At 39.4% G+C, this 20,551-nt stretch overlaps 3 protein-coding genes across 20 annotated transcripts in view; 1 reads left to right on the top strand and 2 right to left on the bottom strand.

The window, feature by feature from the left end:
- The window catches only part of ALG5 (ALG5 dolichyl-phosphate beta-glucosyltransferase), a 36,038-nt gene extending 26,562 nt beyond the window's left edge, over window positions 1-9,476 (bottom strand). The window contains exons 1-5 of one of the 2 annotated variants that reach the window (XM_035003531.1): window positions 9,349-9,476; window positions 6,015-6,186; window positions 5,573-5,619; window positions 3,996-4,064; window positions 2,216-2,308 (exon numbers count right to left, since the gene is read on the bottom strand). In XM_035003531.1, coding sequence (XP_034859422.1) covers window positions 2,216-2,308; window positions 3,996-4,064; window positions 5,573-5,619; window positions 6,015-6,186; window positions 9,349-9,414 — 447 coding nt within the window. In that variant the 5' untranslated portion in view covers window positions 9,415-9,476. The remainder of the gene's footprint in view (window positions 1-2,215; window positions 2,309-3,995; window positions 4,065-5,572; window positions 5,620-6,014; window positions 6,187-9,348) is intronic. The other variant, XM_035003532.1, reaches the window with a different exon arrangement.
- A 1,171-nt stretch (window positions 9,477-10,647) lies between these two features.
- Window positions 10,648-17,821, top strand: EXOSC8 (exosome component 8). Its single transcript, XM_035003533.1, has 11 exons — window positions 10,648-10,750; window positions 11,865-11,901; window positions 12,054-12,117; window positions 12,679-12,752; window positions 13,958-14,003; window positions 14,771-14,876; window positions 14,958-15,003; window positions 15,787-15,883; window positions 16,371-16,491; window positions 16,932-17,038; window positions 17,608-17,821. Exons 1-11 carry the CDS (start codon window positions 10,734-10,736, stop codon window positions 17,721-17,723), a joined length of 831 nt encoding a protein of 276 aa, XP_034859424.1. The 5' UTR covers window positions 10,648-10,733; the 3' UTR covers window positions 17,724-17,821.
- SUPT20H (SPT20 homolog, SAGA complex component) overlaps window positions 17,733-20,551 on the bottom strand; it is a 39,531-nt gene continuing 36,712 nt past the window's right edge. For 11 of the 17 annotated variants that reach the window (XM_035003510.1, XM_035003519.1, XM_035003507.1 and 8 more), the window contains 2 exons: window positions 19,018-19,121; window positions 17,733-18,249 (listed from right to left, as the gene is read on the bottom strand). In XM_035003510.1, the coding sequence (XP_034859401.1) occupies window positions 18,112-18,249; window positions 19,018-19,121 (242 nt within the window). In that variant the 3' untranslated portion in view covers window positions 17,733-18,111. Of the gene's footprint in view, window positions 18,250-19,017; window positions 20,494-20,551 lie in introns of all 17 variants that reach the window. The other 6 variants (XM_035003513.1, XM_035003520.1, XM_035003514.1 and 3 more) reach the window with 3 other exon arrangements.

The raw sequence follows: 20,551 nt of genomic DNA, 5'->3' as shown, positions 1-20,551 counted from the left end.
CTCATCCTTACATGCTTCGTTTCCCCGAGGCTTGGTTTCCGGTTGTCCTTTTTCTCTATACCTTCTTCCTTGTCACCTTAACAGGTTCAGCTATCATCTGATGCATGTGAAGTACTCACACTCTACCACGCTCTTCTGGACACCACTACTTGGTATCTCAAGCTTAATATGGCTCAAACTCAATTAATGATACTGTCTTTTAAACCAGCTCCTCCACCAGTGTTTCATTCCTCCTATAAATGACATCCTCCTCCTCTCAGTCACCCAAGGCCAAAGTTAAATTATTCCTCTCCCCGATCACCTGATACAATTCTACCTCATTTTTAACACCCTCCCCCCCCATTTGTCCTCTCCTCTTTGGCTGCTGTGTCACCATCATGATCCAGGTAACAATTCCTTGCACCTTGCTTACATTACCGTGCTGGCCACTGTCACTCTGTCTGAGGTCAGAGTCAGAACGTCCCTAGCCTAAAAGTTCAGGGTCTGAACCCATCTCCCCCTCTGACCTCATCCCTATAAAGTCAACCCAAGGCACCACTAGCAGCTCCTTACTGTGACACTTTCTTTCATATCTTTGGTCATGTCCCTCTTCTGCAAGCTCCCTGCCCCAACTTGTGCCTGGATAATTCCTAGTCCTCCTTGAAGATTCAGTGCAGAATTTACCTCCTCTGGGAAGTCTTTGCTGCTGCTCCCCCAGATGGAGGCGAAGCCAGCATTTTGCATATACTTCTATTACAGTGTTTACAACACTACTAAACGATATCCTTAAGGATACAATGTTTTTTGTTTTTTTTTTAAATTATTTATTTTAGAGAGAGAGAGAGAGAGCATGCACACTCAAGTCGGGAGAGGGGCAGAGGGAGTGGCGATCTTCAAACAGACTCCCCGCTGAGTTTGGAGCCCCCATGCAGGGCTTGACATGGGTCTCAATCCCAGACCCATGAGATCACAACCTGAGCTAAAACCAAGAGTCGGGCACTCAACCGACTGAGCCACCCAGGCGGCCCTGGTTGACCTGCATCTCAGTATCTCTAATGAAGTACTAGGCATGTAGTAGGCACTCCAGTGTTGGCTGAATAAATAAGTGGATGGATAGATTTAAAGGCCACCATGATATATCATGCCCCACCTATTTTCTTTTCTCTCCTTTTTGCATATCCTATGACCCAGTCAGAGCAAACTCACTGCTCCCAGTACATATTCTAAGAGTTCTGACTTCTGTCTTCTTACTTTGCTGACTGGCATGCTCTTCTCTCAACTTTTCCCACACACTATCAGAGAGGTTAGGTTAAGAGTGTGGATTTCAGGGTACTAACCTAATAAATCTTCATTCTATCTATTAGTAACTATGTGACCTTGAGCAAGTTACTTTACCTACCTATGCATCACTTCCCTCATCTACCTAATTGAAATAATAGGACCTAACTCATGAGACAACATGAGGAGGATTAAATGTGATAATTATGCTGAAGTGGTTAATTTACTCAAAATAACCAATCAAGTGGAATAACCAAGTGGAAGCCAGCGTTCATCACTGTGGGAGGCTTGGTTTTGGTGACATCTCCTTTGTCAAGTCTGCTTGACACATGCCCGAAATTGCTAGTTACCTACTCAATATCTATTCTTTCCTTCTTTTTTACTAATGGATCTCTGATTAGGTCAGAAATGAACATGTTAGAAGAAACATTTCTCAGCTTTCCTTGTGACACTGTTCTGGCTAATGAGCATTAAGTAAGTCACTGGGTGCAGCTTCTGGGAAAGCTCCCTAAAGGGGGCAAACCAGCCAGCATATATCTTCTGCCTTTGCCCTTCTCCTTCCTGTCCGGAATGTGGGTGTAATGGCTAGTGCTCCAGGAGTCACCTTGTGAGCATGAGGAAGAGGGAGTGCAAACTTAGGAGGCAGGGTTTCTGATGACACCGTGTTCAATAAGGCCCGGACTGCCATTACTTAGAATGGTAACATTTTAAACTTTGATTAAAATAAGCACAGTCTCCTGAATTACCCAATATGTTATAGATATGGCATGATTTTTAAGATTTGATCACATTATATATACAAAATTGTATTAAGTTCTTACTAAAACTAATTTACCACTATCTTGAAACGGTGGTATTCAACTAGCTAGCTATAAAATGCAAATGTACTATAGTCTGCAAAAGAAGTCATTAAAAAAATGTTTATATTTTAGATACAAATGTTGAAACTATGTATTACCATCCTAATAGCTCCGCCTTTCCCACGATTCTTCACCAGCGTTATCACTCGTACCTTGTCACTTCCGTAGTTCTGGCAATATTTAAAAGCTACCTGTCAAATTATATAAAAGTCAGAATAATATTAACTTGGATTCCAAGACAGTGACATAAGCTGCGTTTCTGAGTTTGGCTTAAATACTGCTATTCCAGTTGCTTTCTTCTTGTGACTAGATTATACTCACTGTACATTTTAGTGGCCCAGAGTTGTTGAATTCCTGGTGCCAAGAACCAGTAATGACCTACTAGGTTGAAGTCACAATTTGCTTTCCTGCAGAGGTACCACCAGAACAGGCAGTGGCTCTTTCTTATTCGGCCTCCTTTATTTATGCTAATGAGCTGCTAGAGAAAATAAAATCGATGCACTGATCGACTGGTACACACTTGTGATTGCCACCCCCCTCGTACTGCTTAACGACTTGTTTACTTGTCAGCAACTGATCTTACTACCCAGAGTTGTTTTTCATATCCTGGACCATGTTCCCCAAAATCTTTCCACTCAACTGCCATTACTTTTTTTTTTTTTTTTTTTTAAAGATTATTTATTTTGAGAGAGAGAGTGTGTGTGAGTCAGGGAGAGGGGACGCAAACTCCCCACTGAGTGTGTATCCCGATGTGGGGCTTGATCTCACAACCCTGAGATCATGATCTGAGCTGAAACCAAGAGTTGAACGCTTAACCCACAGAGCCACCCAAGTGCTCTTGCCATTACTTTTTGATTTATAATCAAAGCCATGAAACGGTGATCTGTATTTGCTGTGTATGTCTTTTCATCACTCGATTAGGCATCAATCCACTGTGGTAAGAGAAGTTAAGGAAAGTAAGAACCCTTTGCTTTTCCACACAGCTTTTCTATCTTATCTCTCCTCATCAACAGCATCCTCTTTCTCTCTTTTTTATTTTTTATTTTATTTTATTTTTTATATAGGCTCCATGCCCAGTGTAGAGCCCAATGCGGGGCTTGAACTCACGTCGCTGAGAGCAAGACCTGAGCTGAGATCAGGAGTTAGATGCTTAACCAACTGAGCCATCCAGGCGCCCCCCACCCCCCTTTTAAGTAGGGCTCCATGACCAACATGGGCTTTGAACTCACAATTCCAAGATCAAGGGTCGCATGCTCTACTGACTGACCAGCCAGGCGCCCCAATACTCTCTCCTTTGACCCTCATTTCCATAGGGAGTGTGAAGTTATTCTCACTCCTGGCAGACGAGCTTTTATTTTTTCTAGCAGCTCAGTAGCTATAGGTCTAAGAATGCAGGACTGGGAGGGGACCATGCTCTTAAGACACTTGTTACATCCCATGGGTAAATCTAGATGGAGGTATGACAAAGGACATATCTGATACCCAGTGCCAGATATGAAGGCATCTTTCTATTTGCATGACTGCTTTAGAAATTGTAAGGCAAGGTGGAGCATAAAGAAAAAAATTGTGCTTAGGAAAAAGGAATCATATATTGGTAGGCAAAGAAGGCTCCCAGTGGCCATGGTGAATTGTGCATGTTTTCTCCCGACTTGGTGATCTTCAGAGCTTCCCTGGTCTTATGGAGTGGTGGAACAGCAGGTATATTTTCCAGCTTTCCATAGGTGAAATCCCTCTGCCTTTCTAACTACCCACGCTGTAAGAATAGAGTGTGCTGGCACAGTTCTGGCAATCTCTGAGGAGTGGAAATAAGACTTTACATCTGCTAAAGTACTCTATTTTTTCTACCTACTGGCAATCCTAAAAGCAAGTTCAACTTACCTTTGAAGTCTGGTCTTTGCTGCCATCATCAACCACTATCACCTCATAAGTGAATGTAGGATCTTGCTTCTGCAAGAAACAAAAATGAAATACCACAATTTGGCATAAATGTCATCAAGAATTCTGATAAAATTGCAAGGAGTTTAAATAACAATTGTTTTAGTGTGATACGTATAAACATGAATATGAGTAAGTGTACAAACCACATAAAATAAAAAGGCCAAGAACCAAAAGGAGGAAAGATGCTGGACAGGAGCAGAAGGCAAACACGAACTGAACATCCGTGAGTGTGTCGTCACCTCTCCCCCAACCCCCCATCAAATCGGTGGGAGCAGCCAGGTGCTTGTGGTGCTAAGCACTTCTGAGAGACGCTACAAATGTGTATGAGAAAAAAGTCTGTGAGGTTGGAGATTAGAACATGTAATTCTAACCTGGCTACACTATTTCTTAGCCTTATGATCTCCTGGCCTGTTTTCTCATCCATGTGGTTAACACACATCATAGAAGAGATAGAAGCCTCATATGTAATAAAGGCTCCATTCCCTCCCTCTTTTACTTTTTCTTTTTTAAAGATTTTATTTTTAAGTAATCTCTTCATCCAACATGGAGCTTGAACTCAGAAATCAAAGATTAAGAGTCACATGATCCACTGACTGAGCCAGCCTGGTGCCCCTTTCTCCCTCTTTTCTTTAAACTCAAGTTTTGAATGTGGCCCCCTCTCTTTTAATGAATCTTCTATCTTCCTTTTACATGTAAAGCCTAAAACCAAAGTAAATCAAAACAAGGAATTTTCTTAAAAAAAAAAAAAAAGAACCAGCCACAAAGCTCATTTGTTTCCTTAAACTCTCCAAGAAGATTCCAATAGCAGCTGCTTAGATATAAAACAAGGACACATATTACTTTTCTTCTCCTCATGCGGGGAAAGAGAAAATAAATGAGGGGAACTCCTCTGAATAATAAAGAAAAACAAGAATCATTTCACTCTCATTTTAAGTATTTTTCAAATAAACATCTTTTTAAAAAGTCACAAATGGGCGCCTGGGTGGCTCAGTTGGTTAAGCGACTGCCTTCGGCTCAGGTCATGATCCCAGAGTCCCTGGATTGAGTCCCACATCTGGCTCCCTGCTCAGTGGGGAGTCTGCTTCTCCCTCTGACCCTCTCTCCTCTCATGCTCTCTCTGTCTCTCAAATAAATAAATAAAATCTTTAAAAAAAAAATAAAAAGTCACCAAAGTAAAAAGAGCATTGTGTGACCACACAAAGTCTGCAGACATATTCAATTTTAAATACATCACCAGGCAAGAAGATAAAAAGTGGGCGGGAGGGTCCATAACAAATTTCAGCTTTCTGTTTGTTCTGGGTTCACCCACCTGCTTCTGGAGGCAGGGAGCCACGTGCTGGGCTTGCTTGCTAACACCTGACAGCAGGCAGCAAGCTGAGCATGGGAGGCCCGGTGACCTTGATGACCCAGGCTTGGCTGGCACTGCCTCTCAGAGAGGATCTAGCCTGCAATCTACAAGTTGGTGATCTAGTGTAGGTTAAATTAGAGACACCATATTGAAAGAGAAAACACGATACCTGTCTCTCCTCTAGATAGCCCAGAGCTTCATCCATCATTACAGGCACTTAAAGAAAAAAAAAATGTATGAAAAATTGCTTTTGAAAACAATTTGCCAAGGCACCAAGCATGCAGTTTACATATGGAAAAAGTCTGAATGGTCTAACAGGTCCCTCTGGGACTTCTCCTTCAGTGGCCTTTCCCATCTGGAAGGTCTGTTTTCTGTTCACATCTGGCTTATTGCTTCTCTAGAACACTTCAGGCCTATGACTTCATGATGCTGACCCTATCCTTTACAGCTAGTATTTGTTTCCCCTCTTATGAACTACAATTTCCCCTTATGAACTATGCACTCACCATAGCCCACATCTATTAACGTTCTGGCAAAGACAGTAAAGTCCATACTTTAAATTTCCTTTTCTTCCCAGTGACCCCTTACCCAAAAAATGAAATCGGGCTTACACCGTTTTTCTTCATTGTATGAAGGCACGACAACAGAGAGCCGTTTGGTAGGTGAGTCCCAGATGCTGGGCAATGTTTCCTTCTGTCCTCTGGCATTTAAGAAGAACCTCTCTTCTTCATGTTGATGGAGGTGTGGCATTTTCGTAGCAGTTATAAATGCAACAAAGGAAATCTAAAAGCAGGATGTTAACAAGAAATTATGCTATGTTCACTTTTTTTTTAAGATTTGTTACATAAGAATACATCATTTCTGTGGTGGTTTTTTTTTTTTTTTTTTTTTTGGTGGAATATTTACTCTCAGTTTTTAATCCATTAACAGTGGTCTGGAGGTGACACCAAAATTCAAATCCCTTACTTAGGAACTCATTATTGTCCTTTCTTCCATTGGTAAGGAACTAATGCCTTAGGAGGCTCCCTGTCTCTTCCCACCTGTCATCTTCAGGCCTCTGTCATCCTAGATCTAATAGGGAATAGTCACTACAGAAGTACAATCCACTCTAAGATGCCCTGAACCCCCAATCCCTGGCAAACACACTGTGAGGTCCCATTCCTACTTGGAGCCTATATGTGACAGAGAATAAGTTCACAGTGCAGGTGGAATGTATGGAGTGAGGGCGGACCTCCCATCTAGGACCAGACTGACCCAGGGTATGAAAGGAAGACCCCTCTATCCCCATAGTAGGGACCAGTAATGCTTAAGAATATTCTTGACACTTATCCCAGATTTGAATTCAGAATACATTATTTTTTGAAGTAAAGTATCAAACTTGTAGGCTCTGGCACCATTCACTACTAACATTAGATAGCCCCCTTCCATATTTATTTGGGAACTAGCTTTGGAAATAACCATTCTTTGTAACATTGTTTCTAGTGGTACACTTTCTGCTTTTAAAATAGTCAATTCACAAATTTTTGGAATGCTACTCATTTTTAATGTGGTGACCATTTATAATATTCCATCGGGTACATACTGAAATTGAATTTGCTTTGATTAGTAGGAGCATGGAGGCAGTATCCTGACTAGTGGTTAAGAGTTCCTATTCTGCACCCCAGTGTCCAGATATTGTGATTTCTAAATTCAGTTTCCTACTGAAAGGTATCAGTGCTCTTTGTAAGATGCCAGAGAATCATCTCATTATTTTGAAAACTTGCCTTTTATAAAACTTACCTTTTATATATGAAAGATATTTCAGAGTAATTGAATAGCTGAGAATGAAATTTTTTTCATTACAGAATTCTAGGTAATACATGAAAAAGGAATTATACAATTAGAATCTGCACTTTGCAACCCCCAGAGAAATATGGATTTAGGTTGACAAACTATACAATTGGTGAGTCAGGCTAACAAAATTCCTGAATCCCTGGATCCATCTTAACACCAGAGAAAATCAGATATTACAAGCCTTCCAATATGATATAAGAGGAAGTATTCAGCCTCAGTCACATACTTTTTTTGATTAAAAAATTCAAACATGCATTTGATTAAGTCTCTAAATGTTACTACCAGTTTATAGGAAATTCAGGGGACAGAGTAAGGTGTTAAAAGTTTCCAAGGGGATGCAATCAATAAAATCCAGAGTGTGAGAAATTCTACAGGACAAATGACCACTTATTAAAGACAAGGGAAAAAAAGAAAACAAAAAAAAGGACAAATTGTTACAGATTAAGATACCTGAGACATCAACACAGTGCTAAGTGTGTGTGAATGCTTAATCGAACAAATGACTATACTAAAACATACATGAGGCATCTGAACTGACGGGATGTTTGAAATCATTGAATAATGGTTAAAATTTTTTAAGAATCCATTATAACTTTATTATGGTTACATATAAAAAGGGGTGTCTTTAAAGATAAATGTTGAGGGTTTACAGATAAAGTGTTAGATCTTGGATTTGCTTCAAAATAATTCAGAAAGGAAGTGGGGTGAGGAAGAGTATGTATGGAAAGTGGATATATATGAAACTAGGTTTTTTTTTCTTTTTAATAATGATTTCCTGCTCTGGCATTTTAAACAAATGAAGGTCCACTAGCTGTGTGACATTTTTATACATAATATACTTAATATACATAATATAATTTTCATATGTACATACATACTCTCCAATCTCAGTCTCCTCATCAAATGAAGCTAATGATGATAACATTTATGTCAGCATTGTTTTAAAGATACACAAGATAACCCCCGTTAAACACTGAATACAACACCCAGCATATTATAAGTCCTCTATAAATGGTAGCTCTTATAATCACTTCAAGCTAGTGGGATCAAATACTTGCAGTACACCCTCATAATGCATCCATTTAACAGAGATTTAACAGAGATTTAACAAGCAGATTCAATCTAGGATTCTGTCAAAATTCTGCCCCACCAACAACCTGACTTGCTCAAAAACCTGAAAAAACCCCTTTCTCACCCAGAAACAAATCACTGAAGAAGTCAGGACACACTGGTTTTTCTCTATTAAATTGCTTCTACACTGTGAGTTTGCAAACCTGGCAAGATGGAAGAATGGCCTTCCTAGCAGTGCTATCAAGGTGGCCCATCTGGGTGTCGAGGAAGCTGAAACCTCTCCATGTACGAACTGGATGGCAGGCTATTTCCAAATTATATGGGAGAAAGCTCACTTGGCAAACTGTCTATTACTAATGGATCAGCAAGTGTTTACAATGTTTCTACTTCCAGAGTAATGGCAAAGAAAATCCGAGTTTGAATTCTACTGTACTGCCTCCTTTAGAGGCAGCGAATATAGGATGTTTAATTTGGGGACGTAACGACTCCGACATATGGTAACACTAGGCCTGTGTGTCTTGGTCTTACTGTGTCGCTACTGATCTTCTGGATCCACTGATTTATTCCGATCGGTAACAGATGGTTCTCGTCAATGCCCTGTCACCACCTTCTATCTGCTTAACCACATCAGGAAAAGGATGAGTCTGGGGAGCACACACATCCTGAGGGCTCAAGACCTTCCCGGGTGGAGCTGCATAGGCTGCAGATCCGGGAGGAAGTCTTGGAGACTGACAGGAAGCCGGGACTGACAGGGCGGGTGGACAGAGGTCCGGGGACCATGCGACGAGTGGAGACTGGGTGAGCACGTCCCACAGTGAACAAAAGTACAAGGGTCTGGGCACAGAGGGAGGTAAAGCTCCGAAATAAAAATAAAGGGAAGAAAGGGGGTGTGAAATTCTAGGAGAGGAAATCCTGGGGTCAAGGTTTGGGAGAAGGGATACGTCGAAGAGTGAGCTGTGCAGAGGGGAGGATGCGTGGCGGCCGAATCTCCAAGACCGCAGGGAGCCCAGGCCCGCGTCGGTCCCCCATCCCTCTCCTCACCAGTATCAGGGCTGCGGCCGCCAGCGCCACGCCGAGCACCGCCAGCTGCAGCAGGAGCCAACTCATCCTCCATGCCCAGGTCGCCGCCGCCCTGCCCAGCACCTACACACATGCGGAAGCGCGGCCGCGCAGCCCCGCCTCCCGCCGGCAGAGGGGCAGCGCCGGCCTGGCGCCCGCCGCCCACACCGCCCCCTCGCGGCAAGGCGTTGCGTTCCACTGTAGGGTTGACCGAATCCGCAAGTAAAAATACAGAATGTCCACTTAATTCGAACTTCAGGTAAGCAGTAGACAGTTTTTTGACAGCCTTGTTAAAATAGAATTCACACACCATACAACCCACCCATTTAAAAGGTTTTGGGGGGCGCCTGGGTGGCTCAGTCGTTAAGCGTCTGCCTTCCGCTCAGGTCATGATCCCAGGGTCCTGGGATCGAGCCCCGCATCGGGCTCCCTGCTCGGCGGGGAGCCTGCTTCTCCCTCTCCCACTCCCCCTGCTTGTGCTCCCTCTCTCTCTGTGTGTCTCTGTCAAATAAATAAATAAAATATTAAAAAAAAAAAGGTTTTGGTATATTACACGAGTTTTTAAAAACTGTGATACAACATAAAATTTACCATTTTAACCATTTTAACGGTACAGTGCACAGTGGTACTAATTATATTCACATTTTTCTGCATCCGTCACCATTATCTATGTCTAAAACATTCTTCGCTGCCCCCAGCCCCTGGTAACAACTAATAACATGTACTATTTGGCGTATACTCATAGGGAAAAACATTACTTTGTTTATCTGACATTCAAATTTAATTGGATGTCCTGTATTCTGTCTGGCAACCCTACCTAGGAGGAAGGTGGGGAGGCCTTGAGCCACAACACAGCCTACAACACAAGCGGCTCCTTTGGAGCCCGCTCCGGGGGCCTGCAAAGTGTAACCTGGTGCGGATAATGAGCACACAGAAAGTTTACGTAATTCTCCAGTGACTGAGCAGGGAGTCCTTTACTTGGGAGGAGGCAAGCCCAGGGCCCAGCCTAAGATGGAGGCGGGAAAAGGACGCGGAAACTTTGGAATAATGCTCCACACTCAATACTCAATTCTTGGCAATGAGGTCGGTTTTCTCTTAAACTCCTGAACTACCAGACTGTTTCTCAAGAGACACACTCTCTTTCCCAATAGCAGATTCGTCAAGACGCATCCAAGGCAAAGACGCCTAGACGCGAGCGGGGCTAGAGGCACTCGGAGCAAAGGCGGGCCGGGAACCAGCGCCCCCCCCCTCCGCCGCGCCCAGCCCTTTGCGTCTGAAGCAGCGGGAAGAGGCGCGGGCGTCCCTGTCGAAAGTTTGGAGGCGGCGTAAGCGCGCGGCCCGTGAGGCGCACGCGCGCGGGCGGGAAGATGGCGGCCGGGTTCAAGTGAGTGTTGGCGGCGGGCGGGCTCGTGTTTGTACTCTGGTGGTTGGAGGCTTCCTTTAACCCTTCGCTGGGATATTTCTCACCTGGAGGCCACCCTGCCAGAGTCCCATTTCTTTCCCTCACGGCAGCAGGCGACGGGCGGAAGGACCTGGAGGTGGTCGGAGTGAAAGGAAAGGGGGCTTTTTCTCCGCAGTGAGAGGGGAGATGGAAGGGACTGTGTAGAGTTCAGTACCCGCCGCAAGCGCCTGTGGCCTGGTGTAGTGGACTTGCGGCCCCGGGGGACACCGTTGTAATCTTTTACAAAAGTGTTGGGTCAGAACCCCAGGCCACCTTGTGCTTCCTCTCCTCCGTGATTTATTTCTAAAAGGATTGTGCCTTCTTCGGAAGGTTTTACTTTAGCCTTTTTTGTGCCACTCTGGTGAAGCCTGTAGATTTTTGTTCTCAGAGTCAAGTTTTTAAATGGATAAAGTACATAAGATTTCAAAGGAAAATAATTGTATTGACGCCGAGTTCTTGATACAGTGATATATACGTGCTCTTTGAACAACATTCTTAAACTCTAGTGGGGAGTCTAACTGTTAAAACTCCTGGAATTCCAAGTTAACGAGTACGAGTCTTCACGTAAGCTTCGACAACTATAAAGTAAAAACGGAAACATTTAATCTCTGTGGTTGTTAAAGTTGCAGGTACTAATATTTTATAAAGGTTTATTGCCCACAATCATAATTGAAGAATATGCTAAATTCCAGTTACAGGATAGTGAAAATAAAGATGTAATTTTTTCCTCTTAAGAATCCCTGCTTCAGAGCGAAAGTGACATTATTATTTTAGCAACTGGATTAATTCTTTTAAAGATGCCCAAAGGCTTTGGGCTCCAACCTGTAGTTGTTTAAGGTAGAGTTAAGGACAGCAGTTGAGTGTGATTATTGCTGCAAGAGTACCTCTTTTTAGTAGTTATATGTGGCAACATAAACGTCCAGAATTCATGAAAGAAACTTAGTTTCAAATTGGGGAGATTTATGCTGCATCATCACACTCCTAAGATCTTTGCCAGTTTTTGGATTTATGTTAAGATTCATTAACTTACCTCAGATATATTTTTAACATGTTTCAGAACTGTGGAACCTCTGGAGTATTACAGGAGATTTTTGGTGAGTAAAGGTGGTTATGTACAGGTTGTACCTTTTGGTAACAGTATCATGTGCTTTTCAAATTATATGAATTAACGGGGTTTAATGTGTTTTCCCTGGTGTGTGTAAAATATAAATGTAGATGTAATTTACTTTCATGTAAATTTATTTAGAAAGAGAACTGCCGTCCTGATGGAAGAGAACTTGGTGAATTCAGAACCACAACTGTCAACATAGGTAAGGATGTTTTGAGTTCTAAAATAGAATGCTGAAGTTGCTTCAGACTTTCTCGTTTTTTCATGTATTTTATTTGCGATGTTTTTTAAATTCACTATTGTTTCAGTTGTCATGTTCTTTTTAAATGTTAAAGTAACTGTAAAGTGTTTTCCTCCCTTTCTTCCTTCAAAACCTCCAAGACATGGTTTTCTTATATCTTACACTTACTAAACTTTCTGTTGCAAACACAAAATTTTCCAGTTTAACCTGTATGACATTCTTGAGTTTTAGCCTGAGCCATTTAAACAATATTTGAGCCAAATTCTACCATACCTAAGGGAATCCAGTGATTTTGTGTCAAGAGATTTTTTTCTGTAGGACAGTTCTGTGACCGAATGCAAATGATTCAAATTCAAGAATAGGTGAATAATTCCTAAAACACTAATTTTAAAAGTTACATCATTTAAAAAAGACTTGAGCTAGGAATAAATTTTCATAAGCAACTGAGATATATAGCAACATAAAATTTTATGTAGAAAATGAAAACTTTCCATGGACTTTTTCATTTTATTATCTTTTCAGGTTCAATTAGTACTGCAGATGGTTCCGCTTTAGTGAAGCTGGGAAATACTACAGTAATTTGTGGAATTAAGGCGGTAGGTTTAATATGTTACTGAGATTCGAATTACCAAATTAGCTTCATGTTCTTATTAGATTGTAATTTACGCCTATATTTCTGTTGATCAGGCAGTCAGGTGTCAGTTTTTTAGTATCCTTCATTTCCTAAAATGACCCAAGTCCAGTGACTCTTAATTTATGAACATGCATCAAATGGGCTGAAATGAAACCATTTAAAAAATCCTCACTACCTTTAATTTTTCAAGAATTTGGTTGTTATTGAGATTTTTGGTGACATCCTTTTATCCAGTGATAGCATTTAATCTGTGCAAATAATGTAGAAAATTAAGACTGCTCCCGAGAAAAGCTTGAGGGAATAAGAGCCATTGTTTACTGAGTACCTTTTATGTTCCAGGCACCTTAAATTAGATGCTTTATTACAGAATTACCAGTTTAATCATGAGAACAATCAGTTGAAGTATAATTTCTGTCTTCTGTTTTACATGAGGTTCAGTAACTTGTCCAGGAACATAACTAGAACTTAGATATAACTTTGACTCCAAAGCTTGTGCTTTTTTCACTATGTTGCACTGCGAATTACTTAAAGTAACCTAAGTTGAGATTCTTCCTCAGGGTGATAAAGCTGGGGTGATTATCTGACAATATGATCTGAGCACTTAATTGTGCCACCTTTTATGCTGGGGACATTAACAGTATCTCATTTGACCCTCATTAAGAATCCCTTAAAAGTAGGTCATATTAAGTTCTCATTTTGCAGATGAGAAAGTTGAATGGTAAGAGGTTCTATGATTTGACTAAAGTCCTTCAGACAAAAAAAAGTGTGGGTCTGACATTCAAACCAGGTCAGTGAGTCCCAGGCTTTTGCTCTTACCACTTTATCACTTCCTAAGTCTGGCTGTGTAAGGATCACCTTGGGTTTAAATTCAGATTCTTTGCTACTAAATGAGAGGAAGAAAATCAATTACTATATTTTTTAAAAGAGCCCCATATAATTTTGGTTAGTAGCACTAGAATGTAGGCAACTAAGCTATGCTGCCTTTTTAACCTTGCAGACCTAATATGAGGATTTGTGCCAGTGTCCTTATAGCCCAGTAGGACTCCCTACCCTAATAAGCACAGTAGATGGCTAAGATGGTCTTTGCTGCAGGTTTCTATAACTGATTGCTAAGCTGTCTTCACAATTATCGAATAGCTTCTTTGAAACATTTGTTTGCTTCTCTAGGAATTTGCAGCACCACCCACAGATGCCCCTGATAAAGGATATGTTGGTAAGTTAAATGGTTTTTTTAATTTTAATACAAATACTTTAATAACACATTTAATGATAATATTGTAGTCCAGACCTAGTAGCTGAATTGAAGAAAATGTAAAGATTCAGAAATATATTGGAATGAAGCAGATTCCTGAAAAGTTTAGTTAGAAGATAGCCTAATAAGCAAGATAAAGAGAATTTTGTAACATTTTCAGCTTTGATCAGTTGTTTATGCATTCAGATGTCATCAACCAAGAAAACAGAATCTCTTAGGAAAGGGTTGTAATCACAGACTTTTGTTTCCATAAATATTCATTTATACCACTATGCAATTTTCTTCTTGCCTTGGACCATCTTTTCTTTATGGTAGGTGCCAACATTTTAAAAATTTCTGTATGGTAGGTACCAACATTTAAAAAAAAAAGGTTTTTTTTAAAATTTTAAAAAATCAGTTGGGTATGAGTACAAAGGCTATCTGCTGTTAGATTGGGGTATATTGGAAGAAATCTTATTTTTTTCTGAAGGATTTGGGGATTGAAGCCTTCCTTAATAGATGCTTTTTATATTTTTGGTATTTGTGTGGAAAAAAAAAAAGTTGGAAATAGATTTTATCTAAGCCTGAGAGTATTACAAAGACCAGAAAAGAAATAATTGGTGTATTACAATGCTTTCCACTTGGCAAATCCTATCTATGGCTACAGTCACCTTTGCAGTGGATTGAGAATAAAACTTTCATAAACCAGATGTGAAGTTTAGTTAATAGCTGCAGAGTGTTTCTTTCAGTTCCTAATGTGGATCTACCACCTCTGTGTTCATCGAGATTTCGGTCTGGACCTCCTGGAGAAGAGGCCCAAGTGGCTAGCCAGTTCATTGCAGATGTCATTGAGAAGTAAGATCATCCTGATAACATCTATCATTCATCTTCATAGTTTTTGACATTTAATTTATTGTGCTTTATTATTAAATCAAGTTCACAGATAATTCAGAAAGAGGACTTATGCATTTCTACAGGAAAGGTAAGATGAATAAAGAAACTATGAGGTTTTATTAATTCTGAATTGTTTTTTAGGGGAAGAGAACAGGGAAGTTAAACCAGTGGCCTTAAATATGAATGTCTTAAGATGGAATTTATTTTTTAAAAAATCTAGCTTACTCTGTAACTATCTAAATAAACCGTGTATTTCATAAAAAAAAGTTTTGAGTAATTTATTACCTAATTGGGAGCTACTTTTTAAGCTGAGGTAACTTTTTTCCGGTTTCCAACAAATAATTCAGTCAGTTGTTTATTCCATATAGATTAGTATCTGATCAGCTGATGTGTTTAGGGTAAATCGACACTATACATTTTAAGTCTAAAATTTAGAACTAAGTTGACTAGGACCTAGAGGCTTTTGTTATTCGATTATATACAGATTTATTAGCATTGTAAAGCCTAGCCATTTCATATATTAAGGTTTCTGTGGGAAAGTATGTTTTGCACTTCATTTAGGACTTCCAAAAGCATTTCTTTGATCTGCTAACTTAGCAAGAATGCAAATTCCTTCTATATCTGTAGCTCTCAATGGAAATCTAGATGTCACTTGTCAGCTTGGTAGTTAAAAGCCAGCTTTTTTTTTTTTTAAACCAAACCCGTCTACTTTGTTGGTTATATACTTTGTAGAGTTTTTTTTAAGTTTTTGAGCCTTGAAGATCATCATGCTTGTCTAACCAAGGATTCTGTGGTTTGTGAGTTGAAACAAATACCATGCTCTACCCACCAGAAGGCCTTTAATTTACACTTTGTGTAAATTCTGTTTTAGCTTTCTTGGGTTCTGTACTGTGATATCATTTGCCTTGACTATGATGGGAACATCCTGGATGCTTGTGCATTTGCCTTGTTAGCAGCTTTAAAAAATGGTAAGCAACCTTAATAAAAGGCACCATTCCTTCTGTCAGAATACTCAGTTTTGTTAAACTTTGTATCAAACTTTTTAAAGGTTTTTGTTAATATTAAGTGATCATTCATCCGTTTCTAAATTTAAAGTTTATTTCCACTAAATTTACCTTAATTACCCTAATTTTTATATTTATTTTTTAAAAAATATTTTATTTATTTATTTGACAGAGAGCACAAGTAGGCAGAGTGGCAGGCAGAGGGAGAGGGAGAAGCAGGCTCTCCGCTGAGCAGGGAGCCGGACGTGGGACTCGATCCCAGGACCCTGGGATCACGACCTGAGCTGAAGGCAGCCACTTAACCGACTGAGCCACCCAGGCGCCCCAATTATTGGTCCTAATTAAAAAAAAAAATACTTCTAAAAAATTTAAAGAGGGAAAAGTGAATTAATAAAGCATAGAAACCTGTATTTGTTACAGTGACTTACTTCACATTTTTGCCTTTTTCTAGTACAGCTGCCAGAAGTTACTATAAATGAAGAAACTGGTTTAGCAGAAGTTAATTTAAAGAAGAAAAGTTATTTGAATATTAGAACTCATCCAGTTGCAACTTCCTTTGCTGTATTTGATGAGTAAGTTAATCAGATGTATAAAAAAATTATGTAATTAAGGTAATGGATTGTTACTCAGCTTTCTAACTTTTCAGGAAATGCCCACAGTGACTGTACATCCTAGTTTGCCCTGGACACCTAGGTTTATAACTGTTGTCCCTGCAGAATTATTAGCTAAGCCTCATACTTTCAAAACCATCCTGATTTGGATGATGAATTTTGTGTTCTGTTTCTTGGTTTTCTTATTCCTGTGTAATGTTAATTATTTCACAGAAGATTTACCTTAGGCTGCCTTCTTTAATATATTCATAAATTTGAAAGGTAAAGATTCTTACAAGTAGTAGAATGTTAGGTTGCTATTAACTTTTCTGGTTTCCCACCAGTTCTGTCCTAGGGCTTAAATCTGACATCAGTACTGTTCCATGGATTGATAATTTATATTTTTCTTGTATTTTAAATAGCACTCTGCTCATAGTTGACCCTACTGGAGAGGAGGAACATCTGGCAACTGGAACCTTAACAGTAGTAATGGATGAGGAAGGCAAGCTATGTTGTCTTCACAAACCAGGCATGTTTCTTTTTTTTTTTTTTTTTTTTTTGCGAGAGAGAGAATGAGAGACAGCATGAGAGGGAGGAGGGTCAGAGGGAGAAGCAGACTCCCTGCCGAGCAGGGAGCCCGATGCGGACTCGATCCCGGACTCCAGGATCATGACCTGAGCTGAAGGCAGTCGCTTAACCAACTGAGCCACCCAGGCGCCCTGTTTCTTCCATTTTAACCCTAAACATGTAAAATAAAAACTTAGTGTGAGCTTCTTTGTATTAGGGAGGGCCAAATGGAATGTGAGAGGTTTTACTGTTTACTGCAGTTTGTTATCTCAAATTCCTCACTTTTTTATATTGTCTGCCAGTGGTTCTTAAACTTATGGTATGCATCAGACTCACTTGGCAGGGCTTGTTAAAACAGAATTTGCAAATCTTGAAAGAGTCTCACTGGCTTACATTATTGAATTTTTTGTATTATAACTTGATGTTGATTTTTTTTTTATTTTTTTATTTTTATTTTTTATTTATTTATTTATTTTTTTTAAACAAGTAAAATAACAGACATTTTAAAGTGTTATCACAATAATTTTTCAGGTGGAAGTGGGCTGACTGGAGCTAAACTTCAGGACTGTATGAGTCGAGCAGTTACCAGACACAAAGAAGTAAAAAAACTGATGGATGAAGTAATTAAGAGTATGAAACCCAAATAAACCACCACATTTTCAAAACGGATTTGTAAAAACTGTATTTGTTACACTGTGCACAAACCTTTTATACTAAATAAATATCAAACTACATTCTTCAGAAAGATGTTTCTAGTATTTCTTAGGTCACTTCCAGATGTAGTATGTACAGTGAAACCATTTTTAAAAAGCAATGACTTAGGCAAACCAACCCTAATGGTTCGTTAAACCATTTCCCTGTTTTTAATGAAAAATCATAGGGTTGTGCTTTTGTATAAAGTTTGTACATCTAGCAATGTAAAATACTGACACATTTAAAAAAACAAAACCAAAAAATGAAGTAGAAACTCAGAATCCTTTGATTCAATGCTCTTATGCTTTTAAAAAAGAGAAAAAAAAAAAAGAAAAGCAAGACTCAGAATTTTGGAGTGGTTGGCGTGCCTCTCTTCATTTTACTTTTTGACTGGCTGCCTGTATGCCGATGACGATGTAGCTGAGCTGTTTGTGCTGCTGCTGCTGCCATAGCCATTTGATGCTGCAAGAATCGCAACTGCTGCAAAAGGGAGGGGAAAAAAAGTCAAGTTATGTTAAATGTAGGTAAGTATGGAAAGGTGCTTTTCCTGAGAGATGAAAACAACAAAACTGAAAGGGAGAAAGCACCAAGATAACAAAAAGGGACTATATCACACTGAGACAATGCACAGTCAAACAGCACCAGTGGCACAGAAGCCTGCTGCTGAGGGCTTTAAAAATGGGTTCTTGGTAAACTTCAAAAATATTTGTTACTTTGCCCTGCCAGTCTATACTGTAGTAACTCAGCAACTTCAGTTACTATTTTGTTGTATGATAGTTTATAGCAATATAAAACCACCCTGCATACCAAAGATAGTCAACTATAATATGCAGACTTCCTACAATCATGGAATAACATTTTTCTAAAACAGATAGAGGACATTTACTAATAGGAACACTGCTATACTTGCCTTTCTCTGCAGTACATTATCAAAAAGTTAACCATTGGCATTTACAACTGTCTCTGTTGCAAAAAATACTGGAAACTACAAAATGTATGTTAATGTGCCACCAGCACTTCATGAAAGATTTTAAATTAGGAAGAGTATGGCTTAAATGTACAAGATCTGTTCAGTGCTCCAAGTTGACTGGCTAAAATGTCAGACTTTTAAGTAAAATTTGCTAAATTATTTACCTACTATTGTATAGTCTTAAAAGACAGTAAAATAAAACTAGAGTAAGGTATGCTGAAGTACTTTTGGAGCAGAGTATCTTTAAAAATGTAATCAGAGTGAAGTTGCTGGATTACTTGTATCTGTTGCTGCTGCTGTTGAAAGGCAGAGGAGAGCTGGAATCTCTGCTGAGGAAGGCTTTGCTCAGGTCTGTTCTCGGCAGAGCCAAGCTGAGACAACACTACAGAGAGGAGAAGGGGAAAGCAGGCCAGTCAAAAAGTTTGAAAGCTACCAGGGTTAGAAAAGGACAACACAGAAAATGAAATAATAGAAAAGTTATCAGTATGATTAATCTTAAGTATCAAATCACAGACATTTCAGAATAAATTTAGTATAGTCTCCTGTTAGTTGAGGGTACCACTGATTACAGAACCTCCTGGATATGAAAGGGAAGGGAGTGCCCGGGTGCCAAAGCACTGTATCCCTTTTCTTCCACACAATGAAGTTTGATACTAGTGCTGTTTTGTTGAAAAGGCTTTCTTGCAAAAATGTAAAATACAGTATGTTGTTTTAAAATCTAATCAATGAAGTAAGAAAGGGAGGGGGAGAAGTCCAAACTCCCGTTATGACAAAACTGATGGACAAATGCTTTAAACAAAAGATGCTGCAATGAGTTTCAGACTACACTACTAGCCAACAATGGTGGTGAACTGAGACTTCAATATTCTATTTCTTTTCAAGCTGAGGGGGGCCAGAGTAATCAGTTTAACCCTCTCAATGTACAGATGAAAAAATTCCAGGCCAAGATGGTCTGAGTGATTCACTCAAAAGTAATTATTGACAGGTCTAGAGCTAGAAACATTCTCATGATTTTTCAGCCTAGAATTCTTTCCACTAAAATGTACAACAGCCACTTTAGAAGATTTTTAACTTGAGTGTAAAGGTTTATGATCACAAATTTCCATTTGGAAATTCACAAGCTCGAAGTACGGCATTATGTTAAGACCCTGATTATTCTAAATTCAGACACTGGGAGTTGTAGAGCTATGACAGTAAGCCCAGTGATAATTCACAATGTTGACACTGTGTTCACTCAATCCTCAAACTCTATCATAGCTTACTTATACATGTGGCTTAGTGACTTTAATTAAATGTAAAGTTATAATTACTGTCTTTAAGTGACAAGGTATCTTCATTAATGGTAAATCTTTGGTTCGCCATTTACTGCTGGAAGTGGTGAGCAGTCATTTAGTATAATCTCATTTTTTTTTGACAAATGATAAAAGTGGCTTATAAAAGTTATGCTGACCAGTCTTGATTTTCATGCAATTGCAAGCTACTACAATGAGACCAAAGACATGCAATCAAGAAAAATGCAGTCTCAATAACCCAGGAGAACTAAGATTTAACAGCTTTGGTAGCTTCCTAGTAAGTTGGATAACTGTATAAAATTTTACCAACTGTAATGTGAGGAAAACCCAACTGCTATTAATATATGTAGGTGAAAACATTTTTAATCAACTGTCAAATTAACAAAAAAAATCTCAGGGCCATCAACCAACTTAATAGTTCATGCATTAAATAGAACCATATTTTTTCCTCAGTTACTGCTCCTAAGAGAAGGAAAAGAAATAATTAAAATATTGAGATCCCTATGTGATCAGTTATTTT

Source organism: Mirounga leonina, unplaced genomic scaffold (assembly GCF_011800145.1).
Source record: "Mirounga leonina isolate KUSES-001 unplaced genomic scaffold, KU_Mleo_1.0 Mir_127, whole genome shotgun sequence".
Classification (NCBI taxonomy): Eukaryota; Metazoa; Chordata; class Mammalia; order Carnivora; family Phocidae; genus Mirounga; species Mirounga leonina.
This window is presented reverse-complemented; position numbering and strand designations above follow the sequence as displayed.

What these genes read in the sequence shown, in the direction of transcription:
- EXOSC8 (XM_035003533.1), top strand. An exon ending in AGTATTACAGGAGATTTTTG is followed by an intron (nt 11,902 to 12,053) that starts GTGAGTAAAGGT and finishes AAATTTATTTAG; the next exon opens with AAAGAGAACTGCCGTCCTGA. An exon ending in ATGTTGTCTTCACAAACCAG is followed by an intron (nt 17,039 to 17,607) that starts GCATGTTTCTTT and finishes ATAATTTTTCAG; the next exon opens with GTGGAAGTGGGCTGACTGGA.